Source organism: Lottia gigantea (assembly GCF_000327385.1).
Source record: "Lottia gigantea unplaced genomic scaffold LOTGIsca_15, whole genome shotgun sequence".
Taxonomy (NCBI): domain Eukaryota; kingdom Metazoa; phylum Mollusca; class Gastropoda; family Lottiidae; genus Lottia; species Lottia gigantea.
The window spans coordinates 3924117-3945731 of NW_008707797.1; the positions used below are offsets into that span (position 1 = coordinate 3924117).

The 21615-nt window shown below is 34.0% G+C and overlaps 4 protein-coding genes across 4 annotated transcripts; 3 read left to right on the top strand and 1 right to left on the bottom strand.

Annotated features, from left to right (window-relative positions):
• Positions 1 to 1105: 1105 nt before the first annotated feature.
• LOTGIDRAFT_230842 (hypothetical protein) lies at positions 1106 to 5577 on the bottom strand. Its single transcript, XM_009050609.1, has 5 exons — positions 5446 to 5577; positions 3365 to 3556; positions 2801 to 2962; positions 2500 to 2567; positions 1106 to 2183 (listed from the first exon to the last, which is right to left on the bottom strand). The coding sequence occupies exons 2-5, from the start codon at positions 3546 to 3548 to the stop codon at positions 2088 to 2090; spliced, it is 510 nt and encodes a 169-aa protein (XP_009048857.1). The 5' UTR covers positions 3549 to 3556; positions 5446 to 5577; the 3' UTR covers positions 1106 to 2087.
• A 763-nt stretch (positions 5578 to 6340) lies between these two features.
• Positions 6341 to 8101, top strand: LOTGIDRAFT_158030 (hypothetical protein; the record flags this gene model as incomplete). Its single annotated transcript, XM_009050610.1, has 4 exons — positions 6341 to 6370; positions 6849 to 7002; positions 7396 to 7484; positions 7982 to 8101. The coding sequence occupies 4 exons, from the start codon at positions 6341 to 6343 to the stop codon at positions 8099 to 8101; spliced, it is 393 nt and encodes a 130-aa protein (XP_009048858.1).
• Positions 8102 to 13852: 5751 nt separating this feature from the next.
• On the top strand, positions 13853 to 16411 carry LOTGIDRAFT_158031 (hypothetical protein; the record flags this gene model as incomplete). Its single annotated transcript, XM_009050611.1, has 4 exons — positions 13853 to 14039; positions 14642 to 14828; positions 15377 to 15582; positions 16236 to 16411. 4 exons carry the CDS (start codon positions 13853 to 13855, stop codon positions 16409 to 16411), a joined length of 756 nt encoding a protein of 251 aa, XP_009048859.1.
• Positions 16412 to 17158: 747 nt separating this feature from the next.
• On the top strand, positions 17159 to 20350 carry LOTGIDRAFT_158032 (hypothetical protein; the record flags this gene model as incomplete). The annotated part of the gene is made up of 6 exons (XM_009050612.1): positions 17159 to 17297; positions 17596 to 17797; positions 18347 to 18552; positions 18986 to 19211; positions 19547 to 19773; positions 20232 to 20350. Coding segments are annotated over 6 exons (1119 nt in total), but the record flags the coding sequence as incomplete, so codon positions are not given.
• Between the last annotated feature and the right edge of the window lie 1265 nt (positions 20351 to 21615).

The window sequence follows — 21615 nt, forward strand, 5'->3', positions numbered from 1 at the left end:
AGAGTTGTTTAAAAGTAGAATTTTTATTAGACAACATGACAGATAAGTTTTAATATTTTGATGTTTATTAACAATACTATGTTTAACTCAATAAAATGATAAAGGAGAAGATAGATGTATAAACTTTTTTTATTATTTGATTTAAAAACAACTTTTATATAACATAATATTCTGATAATATAGAATCAGATTGGCAATTATATTTTAAGTAGAAGTGCAATATTCATTGAAATGAAACTATACAAATTATAAGCTTTTAATATGTTATCTCAAAGTGTTCTCTTTTAGACAATAATTTCTTATTTTCGTGTTAATTTGTGTTTGGTAGAAAGTCTTTTGTAAGATAAAATTTTGACATCAATGTTATCCAGAATACCCTGGTTCAATATTCGAGTTCCACTTCAATTATTAATGTGCTTGGTGTTCTTTCTGGCACTTCATGCCACTTCACAATTTGATTCCTCAACTCAGCATTCCTTTCAAAGAGTCCACAGAGGAAATGTTGTTTATTTGATATAGTACTATCGGCAAAATATACCATTTCTGAAATCTGTTTTATGTACATATGCTTTTGTATATTTGTATAAAATAGGATAAATAGTAAAGTATTTATTATAATGTATCTATCCTGGATGCTCTTACATTTCTCATTTATATCATATTAAATTAAATGAGAGTTTCACATTTTTTTTCACAGACTCTTAGAAAATGGTCTTGACGGAACATTTTGCCAGGAATGCAATAGCATAAAGACTGTCCTGATTCACAAACAAGGTAATCTGCAGGTACCATTTCCACCCATGCCATAAATTTTGTATAACATCTGAATTTTATGGGTCACCCAAAAATCCCCTTGTAAGGCGCGAACAGACAAGAACAGACAAGATACAGTGTGGGATTATCATTAGAGTAGAAGTGAATACACAAGGTACTGATTCAAAGACAATAAACTTCTACTGCATTAATAATCCCCAATAATACCTCTTCTGTTTTCACCTTTATTAAAATAAGGTGGTTCAAAAAACACACCCCATGTCTCCAAGATCCCTCAACCATTGGAAATCCAAATAAAAAAGCGCAGGCTAATGCTGCTGTCTGGGCAAAATTTCTCTCATTGCACCCTGCATGGTATTGCCTGTCTTCATTAGCCCACATGATGCAGAACAGTAGGACATCAAATTTAATTTTTTCCAAAAAAACACACCTAATGTAGTTGAGATTTCTTTTACTGATATACTTATGATCTAAGTATAATAATAATAATAAACAATAGACTAAAAATATAGTGCTGTATATATATAGAGATAACTTGATACCATATTTGTCCAATTAGCATCTCAACAAGGGGTCTCTATAATAAAAAACCTGCATGTTGTCTCATATTTGAAATTTATTTGAAGAAATTTTCATATTTGAAATACACTAGTGAATAAGTATTCACGTTTGGAATAAAGGCCACCTCTGAATAGAGTTTCAACATTTGGAATAATCCTTACAAAATTAATGCAGTATACTTGTAATAGACTTGCAAAGCGATTGCCATATTTGGAATATTCTTGTGAAAAACTTCCATTTGGAATATACTAGTGAAAAAAACCTCCATATTTGGAATATACCTAAATTAGAATGATCAGTTTCCATATTTGGAATATATCCTTGAATCATTTCCATATTTGGAATGTATCTATAAGCAGTTATTTTCAGCCTACAAAGATTGGAAGCATTTAAATATCGTGAAGCACTTTAATGAAGTTTTAAATCTAATACTTAACTATGGGTATGATGAGAAGTCACATTGCAGTATTTGCCCTTTGACCTCATGTTTACGACAGATATTTGATTAATTGCATATTATCATCCTAAATATTGATGCACAGCTATCTATGTGACAATAATTTAAAAAATAAAGCCCTAAAATTCATCAAGAGAAATCCCTTTCCTTGAGAAAGAGCAGCTGTCTTCTGAACTATACACAGAAAAATGTCTTTGTACCAGGTTAAATGGTCAAATATGGTAGTCAATTGGTCATATTATGATGGTCCACCAAAAAATAGGAATGTTAGTAAATTGATGATTTCCGCTTGAAACTATTCATCCTTTTTACCATATTTTAATATTCGTGTAAATTCCAAATAATTAAAATCTCCTTTTTTAATAGGTGCATCTCGGAACATTTCATCCACCTGAAAATGAAAATGGATGAAATGATAAATTTATTGGTTTGTTAATCAGATATTCTAAAAATTCTAAAACATAAATTGACAGATGTCAGATGAGTTTGTGTCAATCAAAAATGTTCAAAATACACTTTTTGGTCGGCTGAACTGTAGACTCTCACTGGCTTCAAATCCAGAATTATCATCAAACTTTACTACAAACTGTGACATCTTGCATTCAGATTTTGGCTCAATGACAACCTAATATCAGTAACAATTGCTTTGTCAAAGTCTAAATTCCTTTAAAACCAAACATAATAATCAAATTAAATAAAAAACTAACCTCATCATCTGTAAATCTATCACCCATAGTTGTTAATAATTCACGTAACCTTTCTTCAGGTATAATACCTACAAATATATTGTCATATACTGGTATAAATGCTTATGAGAAACTAATTACTGTTAGTTAAACCAATAGTCACAATAGTGTAGAGTACTGCAAGTTCTGCAGGTCGTGTTAACTTATATCAACTCTCACAAACTCAATTTCAAGAAAGTTAAGCTGATTTTAAGCTATCAGTCTCCTCTTCATTTTACACTGGCTTATTTATGGGGAAATGTATTGATTTTTATATCATTACCTGTGCCGTCTTCATCAAAACAGGCAAATGCATTTTTTATGACATCCTCAGGATCTGTTCCATTTAATTTTTCTCCGAACATTGTTAAAAACATAGTAAAATTAATAGGACCTGGAGCAGCATTCATCATTTCATCTAAATACTGATCTGTTGGATCTTTACCTATAATTATATAATTTTATTGTCACATGAACTTTGAGCTACTGAAAGTGGATAATGCCAAGCAGTGTACACTAAGACAAAATTTGTCTGTTAGAAGAGCTCACCACAATATTACGATATTACGGACAATATTAGTATTATTACTATTATAGATTATGATCATCCCAGGCCTGATTATAACTGGGTTAAAAATTTTTTATCCCATGCCAAAACTGAACACCAGACAATTACATTGCTTTATGTGTATGCTGGTGTAATTCTCTTCTTTCTACTACCAATTTGAACATCAATAATTTAATACTGGTGGCATTACGTGCTTCACTCTGTTCTTCATCAAGTGATCTAAGAAAACAGGTAAGCTTACTGCCATATTGATTTTTATTTTTTTACAGCAGAACTTACCTAAGGAAGCCAACATGTCATGTAAATCTTCTTTATCAACAAATCCATCTCTATTCTGATCTATCATATTAAATGCTTCTTTAAATTCTTGAATTTGAGACTGATCAAACATAGCGAACACATTTGAGGTAGCTCTCTGAGCACGTTTCTTGGTGGTCTTTCCTTTGGTTTTACGGCTCGACATTTTGATATCTAATAAAATAAAGTCAAGAATTGAAAATTTAAGATAAAATATAGCAATCCTGGTGCCGAAATAGGTCAATTGAAGGGCAAAATTGTAAAAAGGTCAGGCCTAATTTTCACCCTAATAAAGATTTTATTATATTATTATTATTAATTGTCTTTAGATCGCATAGCAATCAAAGCTACACATTCGCAAAACAGACTTAGAGCTAGGATATCCAAGAAACAAGTGTTTGAAGTTAAGACAATACGACATCCTGGCATTAAGATCATTTCAAGAACAATATTCCTAAAATACAAATCAAACGTAACCAATCTTAGATTCTATAAAAATTAAGAATTTGATTAAGGACCTCTTATTCACAAAAAATAATGTCAACTTTTGAATTTAAATTCACATAAATTTGTTTATGAATCAACTAACTGTATAAGCTTATATATCCGCAGCTAATTGTTTGAAGTACTGTAATCAAGTTACATTCAAAACAACAATATCTACATTTTCATCAGATAGGTACATATTTCACATTCTTTTAACCCTACCATGTAGCCTATAGTATTGTTGTTAATGTGAATTCAAAATATGAAAAAAGGAAATTGGTGAATGGTATGACAATCATTCCAAGGCTAGTGAACATAAAATAAACCTTTATTATACTCATCAACAACAATCATTTTCCATATCACTCTACAATTGATTTATCAAGCACTATTTTAACAGTAATATTTCTATATCACTCTACAATTGATGTATTGAGCACTATTTTAACAATGGTATTTCTATATCGCTCTACAATTGATTTATCTAGCACTATTTTAACAGTGGTATTTCCATATCACTCTACAATTGATTTATCAAGCACTATTTTAACACTGGTATTTCTATATCTCCCAACAATTGATGTATTGAGCACTATTTTAACAGTGGTATTTCTATATCACTCTATAATTGATTTATCAAGCACTATTTTAACAATGGTATTTCTATATCGCTCTACAATTGATTTATCAAGCACTATTTTAACAATGGTATTTCTATATCGCTCTACAATTGATTTATCAAGCACTATTTTAACAATGGTATTTCTATATCTCCCAACAATTGATGTATTGAGCACTATTTTAAAAGTGGTATTTCTATATCGCTCTACAATTGATTTATCAAGCACTATTTTAACAATGAAAATATTTTATTATTATAAATAATTTGTATACGATTATCTTATCATTTAAAACTAAACAACAAACCACAATCAAAATTGTACAGGAAATCACCCCACTCCCAGTTTAAACTTTATATCATGTAATATTAATAATCATAGAAGAGACACAAAGGCTTTTACTTGATAAAGTCAAAGGATTGAACAACTCAAATGAGTCATCAGACTGATTAGCAAAACATGACATTCTTTAAATTCTCTATAACTTATAACCTCAAGTACATGCTTTACTTTTATGGTAAACTACAGTAGTAGGCCTATTAACTGTAACAAACAGGTTATTGTATTATATTTGTAATAGCCTAATAATGAGTATAGCCCACTAGCTGGCTGGTTGACAGGATTATAACAAATGACAAGCCAGCATAATTCTGAATTTTCATTTTGTCCACAAACAATTAACATTTGTTTCCTTTTCGTTGGGTCTGTAACCATTCAAACGAGATGATCTACCGTATCTAAAAGCGAAATATTATATAGCCTAGTTTGGAGGACCAGGCTTAGATGTAGAAAAGTTTCACAGGCTACTCGATTGGCTAGAAATAATGACAAACAGGGGTGTGACCTAAATTTTGTAAGGTGGTTGTCACGAAATTTACATCTAGAAAAGTACCTGCTCAATAACTAGAAATCCACTAAGCAATAGATACCCTACAACAAAATAATAAGTATATTTACGTGTTAGTGTCTTGATCTTTCAAAAAAATTAACGAACTAAAACTATTTTGTCAACCTAATTCACAGCTTTCCTGGGCTTGGGATGATTCAACTTCCACTTCCCTCTCAAAATTGCAACCGATTCAAGCGCTCCCATTTACTTCCGCCTAAGGTCACAACTACTGGTCGTTTAAATTTCACAACTAAAATTTACTAAAAAACAAAACGAATTAAATTTAATCTGATTAAATGTCCTATGATTTGATATAAATATTCAGTGCTTTAGATCAATTCAACTTTATTTTCTTTATTTAAAGGTTTATTTGAAATCTGAGTGTGTTCCTTGGTCACAACTAAAATGCTTAAGTCAATTTCGTTTTGTTATTATTCTTTTAATATTCTGTTTTTGTACACAGCTGTTTGACACGAGAGAAAATCGTCTGTCAGCCATCCCGACGCAGGAAATTCATTAATGTTGCTCTCATTCGTGAATGGTGAACTGGAACCAAAAAGATAGATTTTGTATTAAATCGTTTAAAATAAAGTTATTGTTCTATAGGTTGCAAATTTAATCCCAAATTCAACCGACCCAAATTCTTAATCTTTATAATCAAAGAAAGGTTTGATTATCAATTTGAAAATCAGAAGTACTTATTCGGCACTTCTTTATATATTTCGGTAGTAAAAAGTTGTTTCCGGAACTCTGAGTCGACTCGTCTTGTCCTTGCCGATATCCTCTCGCCACTGCAAAACAAGTTGGCTAGTTGACATGCGAAAACTCTGAAGGACGAAAAGAATATAGTAACTAAAATAAACAGATATGTCTTTGGGTTTAATTTCTCGCTCTGCTGCACGAGTAGCAAGATCTGTGTCTAAAACATCTTCGGTATCGCGGAATTATGCCACTGCCAACGCCATGTCCTTCACGTTTGCCTCTCCTTCAAACGTAAGTCCAACTTGATTTGTTAGTTCTATATCTGCTTAATCCATAGACCGGTGCCCCTTATTAACCTTATCTATGATCTTTACAAAGTAATGAAGGATTCCTGATTACCTCGAGTGGATACTGAAAATTTAGTGATCAGTGATCATTCAAAAGGCTAGTTCTACTTTGGTTTTGTCTGTCATTTTATAGGCTGCTAGTCTTCACATACACTCATACTAAAACTGATTTAAGTTTATGCAGTAACATTCTTTATTCAATTCACTAAAAATATGAAGTATAGAACATGCCTACCTGGAGCTCGAATACCGTGGAAAACAATATTCCATCATGATGTTATTGATTTAAATGCAAAGCCAAATAAAAGATGACATACTGAGATGCCAAGTTGATTCCAGTGAGATGTAGAGGGGCATTTAGAACTGTAACTATAAATATATAAGATTTTTCCATGTATTGATGTACTGTAATGTATTTGTAGGTGTACTATACTGAAGCTGAGGTGAAACAAGTAGATGTTCCTGGTATAACCTCTATGATGGGTATATTTGCTAATCATGTACCCTGTCTGTCAGTTTTAAAACCAGGAGTAGTTACTGTCACAGAAAGTGATAGTGTAGTCAAAAGGTTCTTCGGTAAGTTACAAAGAACTGTTGAGTGGACAATAAACTGATACCCTGGTTGCAGCCGGCTATGTATGTCAAATATTCCTTGAAAGATGGGAATTAAGAAATAGTAGCCAAAGCTAATGCTTCTGGCCTAGAAAAATTTCCCATATTTCACCCTGCATGTCATTGCCAATCTATTAAATGTGCATTAGAGTACAAAGTTATAATCCATTCCTTTCCGTTTCGATCATAATATGAAGTTAAAGATAGCAAGCAAAAATGTGTAATTGGTCAAGAACTAAATTCTTAACAAATTAAATTAAATGGTTTAAAGTTTGAACTTGTAAGAATGTGGTTATTTAAGATGTAGAAATGCGTTCTTCTGATAAGTTGATTATTGTGTTATCTAATCTTTTGTAGTAAGCAGTGGATCAGTTACTATCAATGATGATTCCTCAGTACAAGTTTTAGCAGAAGAGGCCCACCCCTTAGAAAATTTTGATGCAGGGGTAGGTATTTTTTTTTGGATATCTCTTGAAATTTCTACACACAAGAAAAGTAGAAATTTAGTACCGTATCATTTACTCCCCTTGATGCCAAATTTGTCTAGAAAAAGTTTTCTAGTAATTTTGTGATTTGAGTAATACTGTTCCTGGGTTTCTTTTCCATTGTGATTAGCTACAGATAGCTTGAATGGGCTCTATTAGCTGGGCAATGAGTTTTTTGTGTCCATTCACAGTGGATATATTAACTGAAATATCATTTGAGTTGATCCTACTACCAACTACCCTGAATACAAAAAACTAGCTAGTCTGTTCAGCTTAAGCTTGAAGCGAATATTAACTTGTCATCTACCAACAACTACCTGTGATATCACCATCCAATGGAACTGAATGTTAACTTGTCATCTACCAACAACTACCTAGTCTGTGATATCAGCTTCTGCCGGAAAAAGAGGTTAACATCTAACACCACCTAATATTGAGTTGTCTTTTTATATTTGTAGGCTGTACGAGATGGTTTAGCCAAGGCACAATCAGCAATGTCTTCAGCATCCACAGAACAACAAAAAGCAGAAGCCCAGATCGCTGTGGAGTGTTATGAAGCTTTATCTAAAGCAATTTAATCTGTATTAGGCCAATTTATAATAATTTAAGACTTTGTTGTAATGATAGAAATTATAGAATTTATCAAAAACTACATTTAATATTTATTTTTTTGAGATGACAACCCTGTACAGCAAATGTAAGCTATACTTTTCAAGGGGCTTTAAAGTGATTTTCAATTCAAAAGCATGGAACCGGTTGAAACAAAATGTTAAAAAAGCCTTCAGTACTGACGTGTTGTATTTCAAAATTACATTTCGAAAAATTACCTCCCATTGAACTTTGATCAAATTCCTTGGGTTGACGCTAAAATAACACCTGAAAGACCAGCTTGTCTCATCGAATTTCTATAAAAGGAGCTCTAGCGAACTTATCATATGGATATAAAAACTACAGCTAAAACTACTGTCTGTTAGCCAACTTGAAAGCAGCGTATTAAAGATGCCCCTCCCCCCTTTTTTTGGGGCCCTAAATAATGAAATAAATTATTCTACTGTCACTTCCAAAATCGCGCAAGATGTATTCTCCGCCTTCCTACATAAGAGAAATTTCCCAGATGATGTTTCTCTGACCCTCCACCCCCAATGATATCTTCGCCACGCCACTGCTACCGGTCACGGTCACGGACAGTTTTTTATGCGTCTATAATGTACTAGGATTTGACTTTCTTAGCAACCTACAATGGAACGATTCTGCAATATTTACGCCTAAGGCACCTGAAATGTATTAATTGGGTTGTTTCCACAACAAGAAAAACTAAGGACATTCTTAACTATTTTAAATGATCTCATATCAACAAAGACACGAGAATGAGAATATGGGCAAATTAAAAGAGGTATCGCCTGATTTGCAAAAGATACTTTGGAATACCGATAAAAAGTCAGACTTTCTACTGACAAAAACTACAGAGTATTTGAGCGTCTGAAGATTACCAAAACAATTATATTTTGCTCATATATAAAGAACTTCTAACACTTACGCATCTTTGCTCAAAGCCGAAACAATGCCATACTGATTGCATAAACTATAAAAGAAATTAATTAATGAATTAATTGATGTGTTTGGATGAGAATTCTTTTATTGCACAACAAGAGTTGTAAAAAGATACTAGAGGTTATCTGGATGTAAGCAAATAGAATTTTATTGACGACTTGTCTTATTACATAGATGATAGACAACAGAATTATTTGAGGCATCGTTGACATCGCATTGAAATTTCTTGAATACATATCAAAGAATGAAAATTAAATGATGAAATTGATTAGAAATAAATTACGATATTTATCCGTAAACATTGATACTGATCCAATTATCACTTAAAGGAATCGTCCAAGAGAGAGATGCTAAAATATTTATCTCTGCTGGATGTGGAACGGTGCACCCCCCACCCTAAAAAAAACCCACACATATCGAAAAAACAGAACAATTAATTCTAATGCGATCTCCGGTGCTTCCGAAAGTCGACCAGGTGTCAGTTTTTAGTCCCTGTCACACAAAGTATTAGACCTATATGTACAGATAACCATCTTCAGGTTAGTATGTAATTGCAGAAATTTGATTAAATTGTATGCTAGTGAATACAACCAATAAAAGCCCTCTACAAAAAGTACAAATATCGAGGGCTCCCATTGGCTGTATTCCAATCAAATTGCTGACCATGAAACAAGAAAATGAGCCATCGCAGGTCAAGGTATGAGATGAAAACGTAATACCTTGACCATTTTGTGAAGATGGCAGAAAATAGAATTTTCAGAAAGCACTAAAAGATGGTTAGTTAAAAAGCCACGATTTGCCATTTTCGGGGGTTGATTTTGGTTCTTGAATACATCCATGTTATGTAAATAGGAGTAATAGAACTGCACGAAAATGGCATTATCCTATCAAATTTACCTCAAATCAAACTAGAAATTTCACATACATTTTGATAAACATCTTTTGTATGGCGTAGTGCTAAGAAAAGACGAGTCGTCATTTTAATTTACAAACTCAAGACTCAAATTTCGACGGTGGCCCGTGAACACTAATTACAAATCAGTTAGCTAAATAGTTCCCGTTTCTGAGACTTAGGTACGATTGGTCAAATGGATGGCGCATCTGTCGCTTTAAAGGTAAACCTAGCGCTCCAGTCTATTAAATTGAGCAGAATGATTTGTGGTGTAGTAGGACCCTTAATTTATTGTTTGTTTTAATTATCAATTTCAATATGTAGAAGTGTAAAGACCATGCTGGAATCTAATAATTACACTAATATTATACAATGGTATGCAATCTATTCATATTCCTACAATTTCTTTTTTTTTTCAACAGCCTAGACTAGTCACGGTTTTAAAATCGATTTGGGTCTGTAATCCATTATTCGATTAGTTTTATCAACATGGAGTTTTCTTATCAAAATATTAGAGAAAGAAAAGAAAATACGGGGCACCTATAAAAAGCGGAATTCTAAATATCATTACAAGAACATCTTGTCACCGCCGCCATGAACGGAAATTGTAAGTAAAAGTATTATTTTATATAATATTGATATAATCTATAATTCTCAATACTAAATACTTCCTCATTTATAATTGATATACTTCCTCGTATGAAAAGTACATTTTCTGCTACCAATGTATTGCTAAACTGTTATTTTGGATTTCGCGTTTCGTAGTGCGGTTTGAAGAAGATTTTATTGGAACAGGAGATAAATGGGAAGTATGTAAAATATTCAAAAACATAGTAATTCATTATTCCAATATGTCACGTAATTCTTAGTATCTATTTGATCGACCCGACTTGGTTATTTAATAAGTCAATAAAAGGGTTGATTTAAGTATAAGAATTGTTCAGCATGGGCATTATATCGGTTTATTCCTGTATAGCCCCTTTCCATATCGCCCCCAATCTATCCCATTTTGCCCCTTCCCGATTCGTTCCCTTTACATTTTGCTCTTTCCCATTCTGCTCCTTCGCATTTCGACCCCTATTCCCACTTCATCCCGTTTCCAGTTCGCCTCTTACCAATTCGCCACTTTTCCATTTTTCATTGCATTTAAAAGAGGTGGGACAGTGTGATAGTATATTAAATATGGAAAAAAGGCAATTAGATATATAATCAGAAAACAAAATATACTAAGTGGTCAAACATTTACATATAATTCCAAATTGTTTTCTGAATTGAATTTTGGCAATTCTTTCCACATGAATTATCAACTACTGAGAGTCTTGGATTGCCTCTGAGTTGATAAAAATGTTAGAAATGTTATTTTACAGAGGGGAATGTTCAGTCCAACAAGTAAGTTATTTTCACTTGAACTTTCTAGGAGGGAAATCTATTTGAAATGTAAAATCACTGAACCTTATATTTCTATGGACCAGAAGACATTCTAAGACAAATGGCTTAAAGTCGAAAATTTTCTTATGAATTTTTAATGAAATGAGAGAAAAAAATTTAATTCAAAGCTCAATGTAGTCAGACAGTAATTGTATATAGTTTTAACTTTCTGTGTTTTGAAGTTTTGCCTTTACAACTCCATTCCAGTCCATCCTTTATCAAATTCTAACTGTCTACCAAAATGGAAACGGAACCGGAATTCAAACCTGGAGCATGCATAACTTTTAGAAAGAAGTGCGAAATGAAAAGCGGCAAAATGGGAAGAGATAGAATGGGTAGGGGGCGAATCGGAAAAGGGAGATATGGGAAAAGAATGAAATTGACAGGGGGGATGTGGATAAATGGGAGAAAAGGAGAAGGGTCTGATGGGGATAACTTAGGGACAAAATGGGAAGGGCGAAAATACAGGAATGGACTTAATTCTCTCCAGTCTGGTCTATTCAGCGACTTACCAATTTAAAAAAAAACAAACGGTCCCTTCAAAGCCTCAAAGCCTCAGTGGATGGCTAATTTCTCGAGCAATCGTCTGGATAGCAAGCATGCCATTCTTTGTGACCGGCCAGATCAGGCCAATTGAACAAACACAATTTTAGGTGAAATGGGGGTATAAGAAAGCATTGATATCTGAATTTCATTTGGTTATAAATTTTGTCATACAAAAAATCCTACTGCAAATCTTTCCACCATTGGCTGTTCACCAAAAGATTGAATCCGTATTGCCACTTGAATATTTCAGGTTTCCAGCTTGTTGTATTGGTTTCTATTACAATAACGAATGTTCTTACAGGTAAGGTTTGATTTATCTATAAGTCACATTCAGTTCATAGTTCTAATCAAATAACTCGATTTAAAGAAGAGCCAACCATCCGAATCAAACTGAAGTCGGGCTCTCTCATTTGAAAAACATTTCCTTACTATACTAACCTCTTCTTATGGTCATATATACCCTTCCCATTTAAAGGTACAGCTTCGTCAATTTTTTGTTTTGACCAATCGCACCGTAGACTCTGAAACGAATTTATTTTTAGCTAAGCTAATCAGTAATGTTGTTCATAGCAAGCTTGGTGTATTTTTGAAGGAATGGTGCCATTTTCGTATATTTCTAAAACGTTTGAAGACAATTTACATATATGTGAAACCGCCGTTAATCCAGCAACCCCGATATTTTCTTTTTTACTTACTTTTTACTGGGAACGGAATATTTACTATGTAAAAGTAACCGTTAATCCGGTGCTCCGGTTTCCGTTTCCGCACGGCTGTGATTGGGAACCAATTTTCAAATTCTATAGTAATTAGTATACATCATCCGGTCGCTTGTCACTGTGAGTTCTTCTAACTGGCTTCCGGATTAGCAGATTTCAATACCCAAATTGACACCCGAAAATGCCAAATCTATTAATTTAATACCCTTCCCATTTAGTATTAGTGGTAAAACGACAGGACATATTTGTAAATCGACTTCATTGCCTTTCGCGGGTTTGTAAAAAAATATCTTTTATCTCTTTATATATTTTAACATGTTACGGAATATTGGGTTCAATATCACACGACCAACTCCCTTTAACGACATTAGATTTACTATTGAATTTTAATTACCTTCAAAAACCACCTCAATATTAAATTTTTTTAATTTTTGCAGATTTTACCTGTGTCGAGTCTGGAGATTATTGTTTTTGGCTTTCAAAATCAACCGAAACGTCTTGGGAGAGTAATGTAGATTGTCAACTGCATGGTGGATTTCTTATCAATACAATTTCAGAGATAGATATTACAGAAAATCTTCAATGTACCCTTCCGTTTCCTCATAAGTAAGATCATTTATTTTTCTTTTCCCATTGCAGTCCATTCGAAATTGTATTTATTATACCAAGCGCACGCATTTTTGAATGTTCAGCCTATTAGCTTGTCTTCAATGTCTCGATATCAGTCCATACTGTAAATCATGAAATTTCTACATCATATTATAAATCAAGTTCTGTTGTCCTATGACATGGGCGTAGGTTGGTTTTCAAAACTAACTGATCAAACCAGAAGCAATAAATTCGATTTTCTATCTTTCAACTCCGTACGGAGTCTCATCAATAAAATATAGGTTAAATGGCACATTTCAAAGTTTCATAAATACATTGTATTCTGAAGTAAACTCAACATGCCTCTTGTGACTTTTGTATTAGTCAATGCTCGGAAAAAACCCCCAACTAGAACAGAACAGAACAGAACAGAACAGAACAGAACTGTAAATCTGAATTATCGCCAAATTTAAAGCAATTTTAATTCCCAAAGTTAACCATGTTTTGTTTATTGTGGTTTTATTGATATCCTTGACACGTTGCTAGAGTTGTGATCATTTCATTTCATTCTTTGAATCATGTAGTAACTTCTTTCTTACAACACAAGGATGTGGTTTGGATGGTACAAGCTCACGAATGGTAGATACATTTCTTCAACGGGTGTTGAGAGATTAGACACCCAATATAGAAATCCTCCTAATGAAAACGACCTTTGCTTTACTTATGAAAATAGACAGATCAATCTTTACACGTGTGAAAAACAGCATCTCCGCGGTCTGTGTTTTAAACCAATTGGTAAGTAGCTAGACATGTGAAACAAATGACCATTCCGAATTTTATTAGAAACCTTTAGTTTCGTTTTACAAGTCGTTTTTATACAGTTGGGCACGATGCGGCAAGTTGAGCAATGTGGCAAAACGAACCCACCGCCTATTCGTCTATCTCGACCGAGGAACGGATAGGGTCACATTTATATGGCTACTGTCACAACCGCTCGGCAGAGTAAGTTTTAAACACTTTGAAGGGCACAATCCCTTGCGGATTTTCTCGAATCCTGACAACTTTCAAAACCTTCCGAAGTGTAGAAAATTCGAAAAATATTGTTATTGGTTAAAATTACACTCCTGTGCCACCAATATGAAATGTACGACTGTATAGAATTACTGTCCTTTGGTGATAGTTAAATAACGGAACACAATTTTATGGTATACTGTTTGTGTTCCGGTATTTAATGTGATCTCTACCCCTAAATGCCGCTAAAGGATTATTGGTGATAGTTGTTCCTTTAAATGTCACATTACAAGCTATTACAAGTGTGTGTGTATTATATTACCCTCCTTAAACATAGACTGACTTTGAGGTTTTCAATATTTTAAGATCTGCGTATCTTCTTACAGACGTCAGCAAGTGCCTTGGTCAAAAGATAAATGGAAACTGCTATTGGTTGTCAACAGATGAATTCAAGAAAGATCTTGAGGCCCAATCAGCATGCGAGAATGGTTATGGAGTTTTAGCTGATTTTGGGAAAAGCCAGGAAAATGATACATGGGCAGAACTTTTATATCATTTTAATTATAAAATGAGGTAAAAATTTTCTGTACACTAGAAATTTTGAGGTGGCTCTTGACTTCAGCACGGAAAGGAAAAATGGGTTGTAAATTTATGTTAGGAATGCCAATCCATATGGATTATTGAAATCGATAGTAAAGTTTGTGTACTTAGTTCTCTAAGATATCCTAGTATACAGACTACAAACCAGATAACCCTCCGCTGATCTATGAGTGGATCCAAAACAGACTTCTAGGATTGTAAACTAGGAATGAAATCTTTAATATTTTATTTTGGCATCTTTGATATATTTCAAAATAAAATCTTTTTCGTGAAATTTTGAAATATATTTAAAAAAGAATAAAAAAAGTTTTAAAATATATCAAATACTTTAAGCTACGTGGACTGTCCGAAAAGACTGTCGAGTTGACAAAATCTAAGAGTTGCATTAGATATTCTGCACAGATGAGTTTGCCCCTTTCTCACTAGCAACACACAGACACGTAGTTGATCTGAACAATCCGTATCTTATTCCAATGATTAATACTTAATACCAAGACATGGTGCCTATCATTATATTTCAGAGGGTACAGGGGAATATGGTTGGGCTATCATGATAATCCTTGGTATGATATGTTAGGAAATAAACTTGATGTAAGCCATTGGAAGCACGATTATCCAAAAAATGAAAAATGTGTTGTGTCTTATCTCCACGAAAATGGTTTATTGAAAGACAAAAACTGTGGAGAAAGCCGAAAAGGACTATGTGTGAAGCATACTTTATATCCAGGTGAAGTTAAAATACATATTTTGGAATTTGGAGAGAGATTGTAAAGAGGTTTTCTTAAATTTTTATATGTATCGAGGACACATCAATGTGCATCATTCAAATTTTCAATCAGACGTCTATGGAGTGTCTGTTTTGATGACGGCAAAGGGTCTTGTATTTTGCGATTAGTGATGGTTTTAGTGGAATTGTAGTAGCCAAAGACGTCTGATTGTAAATTGGAATGGTTCAAATTGATACTATCAGTGTCCCCGATACTCATGATTATATTTCGAAAACCTTTTTACAATCCCTTTAAGCTCATCCGAACAGAAAGAAAGGAAAAGTCTTTGGCTTTAAAAGATATTACGAACGCATAATTTCACTTCAGTTTTCTCTCTGATGCAGCATAGATGTGACATTTTCATAAGTAAACAAGACTTTATTCATAGATTTGTCTAATTTGCATAACATCCGCCTAGAGTGAGCATGTATCTAGCTACAAATTTGAAGATACCTAAATGAGATAAAGAGATACACCTAAAAGTTTTGTGTTATCTACGGGTTCCCTTGCCTTCTTTTATTATCCTGTACTCATTATGTTGTTATTACACAAAAACAACAAAATAATGTCTGCATCAAGACACATACGTAAAGATATGAATGGTTTCTTTCAGGCGAATGTGTTTTTCATGTGAACGATAAGTGTTATTTCCTAACAGACCCTAGAAAGTCGTATGTCGCTGAGGTAGAATGTAGGAATAAGAATGCAACGCTGGTGAACATAACAGATGCCTTACAATGGGAAATACTAAGCACCGAATTACGGTTTGAAAAACATACCTTTCTGTAATCTGTAAACTACGGTACCTCAGGCAGGTTGGAGCTCGCTTGCTAACCCGAGGAACTGGGGATTTATCCTAATTAATTGCCTTTATTATGACTGAATTAAGCAAAATCTGATTAAAGAAAAATATTTAATATTGACCTGAACTGAACTGAGCGATTGACAAAAATTGATCTTGTTGCACATCTTAACAAGCCCATTTAAATAGAGTCGTTTCATTATTCAAACTGCTGTACAACCAAAAGTTATGTTATGTATGTTAACGAAGGCAGAGGAAATCATAGTCATACCTGAACTCACCTGAAAGTGGTGATAGAATCATTATCATAAAATACATTTGCTGAAAGTAGGTCAGTTGTCTGAAGATCACATAGCGTGACCCTCTGAGTAACAACATGATTCAATATTTAATATTTCTAATAAGATACATATATATATATATAAACTAGATTGATATTTCTTTTTTGTTTTTTAATATTTTTTTCGTCTCCATTGCAAATCGAACAAGTTTTCTACCAAGGCCTGTCCTCGTGGCGTTATTTTGAACTAATCAAAGCGTGTCTACATGTCACGCTTTGATTGGTTAAAACAGCATCTTTGGTACTAGCCCTCGGTGGAATTAGTTAAATTACAATGGAGTATTAAAATAACAGAAAAAAAGAAACGGCGTTGTCAGAGATCTGGACGGGAATAACCAAAAATCCAAGAATATGGTCGTCTTATGATGGGGATCCGATTCTTTGGACCAACTGGATGTCTGGTTCAGAACCATCTAAGTCGCATCATTGTGTAGTGATTAATAAAGACTTTGAATGGAAGGTAAAAAATTGTGATGAGGACCACGACGGATTGTGTAGATGCCGTAAGCGTAGAACAGGAGGAACTGTAGAATGTGAGTATAAATATTTACTGTAAACACTTCATGCAAAGATGGTCTCTAATGGGTCGCAGATAATTCAAAATCACTAAATTGTTGTTAAGAAACATTATTATCCTCCAAACATTTTGCCTAGACGAAATAAAAAAAAATTCTCAAATTAAGGCCAATGCTTTATTTCAAAATATCTTTGGGATCTGATCATAGAGTAATTTTGGACTCCCTCTAGAAAAGTCGTGTGAACAAGGCGACTGAAATGCCCTCTTCTCAAATCACATTTTCAATTTTTGATTTTGGTTTCAAAATATTTTAGATGAGTGTTCAGGTACTGGCAGCAAGACATTTTGTATTGAGGAAAAGTCAGGAGAATATTGCTATTGGTTGGAAGATGAAAACAAAGAAAAAGCACATAAACTGCAGCAAGCATGTAGAAAAAGAACAAATGGACAGTTAGCTACTATTTCTGATGAACACATTAATCAAAATGTGACCAGTCATTTTAAAAGCAGAATAAAGTAAGATATCCTTTTGAATTTTATTCACTTAACTAATTTATATACCTGAAAATGAGAATGATTTGGTATTGTTCTTCCAAGCGAAAGTTAATCACCCATATTTCGGGGAGATATATTTGACTGCGAATCTGTAATAATGAAATATATTATGATTGAAATTTGCATTTTTTTTCACCAAAAGTTTCATATTTGTCTTGCGATAATACAACTTTATATGGTATTTCTTACGCTTATGGCGACAATAAAGAATTTGTTGATGCACAAAACCAACAGGTAAAGATTTGACCTCGTATTAGTCAATTGCAGATTTTGGTTTTACATTTTCGTTTGGTCAGTTCCTGGATGGCGCCTGTATAAACTTGAATAAAGAAAGTTTTTGCACTCGTGCCAGACCATTACAAACATTTTATATCGTTTCCAATTATAGCGCTAGGACAACTTGGAAGTGATGACTTTTTCAAGACAACAAATCAATTTTCATTCTCAAAATAGAGACAAATAGAATAAATTTATTCTCAGAACTGTGCCTTTACTTTGTTTTTCCTTCAGTAAAGATACATTTGTATGGATTGGTGTAACTAATAGACTTTGGTATACGAATGATGGTGGTGTAATTAGAAACGAGGATATCATATGGGATGATGACAACATAAGTCCAGACAAACATTGTGCTGTAGTCAAAGTTGGGTCTGGTTTCAGAGTCGATAAATGTAAAGATGACAAACATGCATTTTATGGCATATGTGAGAGTACAGGTAATCAACTTGATAATAGTCAATAATTTCTGAATTTGGTATCTCAACCGTCACAACTGGTAATGAAAAAATTATTTACCTTGATAATGAAGATTAGCTTCGAGGAAATCGTAAGAGGACAGATCTCTAGAGTCGAAGCCAAAACGAATTTTGCTTTGAAAAAGAAGCAATGCATAAAAAACTCATTATTGACTAAATATTGAGCATTGGTCTATTTTATCTTTCATTGGACAGATTATACCACCTAGCAATGTTGTTTTTTAAATTTCATGTTGGTAGATTAAACCTGTCCTATTTTGAATTTTTAACGGTCAGATAGAACAACCTAACCATGTTCTATTTCATGTTATATGGTTAGATTGACCTATTCTATATTTTATACGGTTATAGTAAACAACCTAGCCTTGGTCTATTTCATATTTTATATGGTTAGATAGAACATCCTACCCTACCATCTGTAACCTAATCATTTTAAATTGTAAAGGAAGCAAAACAACCACCACATGTTCAGATAGCAACTGCTATTGGAAAACTAATGGGAAGCATAAAAAGAAAATCGATGCTGAATGGGAATGTAGAAATGGCGGTGGTAAATTGTTTATACCAAAACTAAGATATGATACAAATAATAATGTAATAATTGTAGATACAGTATCAAAGTAAGTATCAAAACACAAAAACTCCAAATTCATACCTTTTGATAACATAAAGCTAAATTTTAGTCTGTGATGCAACATTACCAATTGTATTGGATCTAACTCTAAATAAGTTAAACTTACCACTTCTTAACTCAACCTGTTCTCCCGTCGGATTGGATTTACAGCCAAGGATCTATATTCGGCAGTTTCGAAATTCCGATATTGAATGACTGGTACATGTAATAGCAGAGATATTTGACCAAAATCAATCAAATTTCGTGGAGTTTGGAAGTCGTAACAATTCGGATTACTGATAAAAGATTTTGCTATCTTACCTTCCCACCTTATATTTACAGTTCTCCGGACGATACTAAGTATTGGACTGGTATGACAGATAAAGTAAGAGTATGGTATAACCGTAGAGATAGTGACATACAGCACTGGTTTAAATGGAACGAGGGTGAACCTGATGACGGAAGCTGTGTAATAATAAAACCTGAAGATGATTTCCAATGGTCAACTACAAAATGTCAAGGAAATAAAAATTATCCAGCCCTCTGTATGAAGTTTTCCAATTCAAAAGGTATGTAGAAATTTTAATTTGAAAAATGACGGGACAGCCAGAATTAACATCAATCCGCATGAGATATGCAGAGGTGGAGCCAGGTTTACGTCCGAGAGGGGGCGAGGCGAGATATCTGAGATCGCCCGAATCTTTAACCTAGTTGTGAGATTTTTGCCCGAAAAACTTTCGGGGCTGCGAAGAGGTGGGACTGCCCCTAAAAACAGAGTCATTTTTTGAGTACAATTTTTACTATGCGACTGTTTTCAATATTGAGTCTGAAATTAGAAGGCAATTTTTATGCCGGGTGAGGTTTTCGTTATTCGTTAGGTCTTGTGCCAGACTCGAAAACTAATTCACTCTTTTTCTTAAGTGTAAGGGCAAGTTGTCGCTGTATGTTGGGGTGTGTTATCCCAATCTAAGAAGCTTATAGGAAAGTGTCTGCTTTCGTGATATTTGTAGATTCTTTCTTTCTTCAGAAAGTGGTAAGTCTACAATACCTGGAAGTAGTGACAGAACAAATACTCAGTCGTGCAAAGAAACTACACAGGCGCAAACAGATGCTGCGACACAAACGTCAGAAAGTACTAAAGAACATGTATATACCACTCAACCAACTATAGAAAGCACAACCGAACGAACACGTATTCCTCATCAATCAAGCACAGATAGTACAACTGAGCTAACCGAAATCACAACGACAGAACAATCTACAGAAAGTACAACTGAGTTAGCCGACATCACAACAACAGAAACATCAAGAGATAGTACGACTGAGCTAACCGGCAGTACAACAGCAGAAAAATTAACAGAAAGTACAACTGAACTAGCCGACAGTGCAACAACAGAAAAATCAACAGAAAGTACAACTGAGTTAGCCGGCATCACAACGACAGAAAAATCAACAGATAGTACAACTGAGCTAATCGACATCACAGCAACAGAAACATCAACAGACAGTACAACTGAGCTAGACGACATCACAGCAACAGAAACATCAACAGACATTGCAACTGAGCTAGACGACATGACAACGACAGAAACATCAACAGAAAGTACACCTGAATTAGACAACATCACAACAACAGAAAGTACAACTGAGCTAGACGACATGACAACGACAGAAACATCAACAGAAAGTACACCTGAATTAGACAACATCACAACAACAGAAAATACAACTGAGCTAGACGACATGACAACGACAGAAACATCAACAGAAAATACACCTGAAGTAGACAACATCACAACAACAGAAAGTACAACTGAGCTAACCAACACCTCAAAAACAAAAACATCAACAGAAAGTACAACTGAGCTAACCGACATCACAACAACAGAACAATCAACAGAAAGTACAACTGAGCTAACTGACATCACACCGACAGAACAATCAACAGAAAGTACAACTGAGCTAACCGGCAGCACAGGAACAGAAACATCAACAGACAGTACAACTGAGCTAACAGACAGCACAAGAACAGAAACATCAACAGACAGTACAACTGAGCTAACCGGCAGCACAACAGCAGAAAAATCAACAGACAGTACAACTGAGCTATCTGACATGACAACGACAGAACAAGCTACAGAAAGTACAACTAACAACACAACGACAAAACTGAAAACAGAAAGTGCAAAAGAACTAGCCGAAACAACAACAACTGAAAAATCAATAGAGAGTACAACTGAGCTAGCCGAAACTACTACGACAGAAAAATCAACAGAAAGTACAACTGAATTAGACGACATCACAACAACAGAAAGTACAACTGAGCTAACCAACACCGCAAAAACAGAAACATCAACAGAAAGTACAACTGAGCTAACCCACATCACTCTGACAGTACAATCAACAGATAG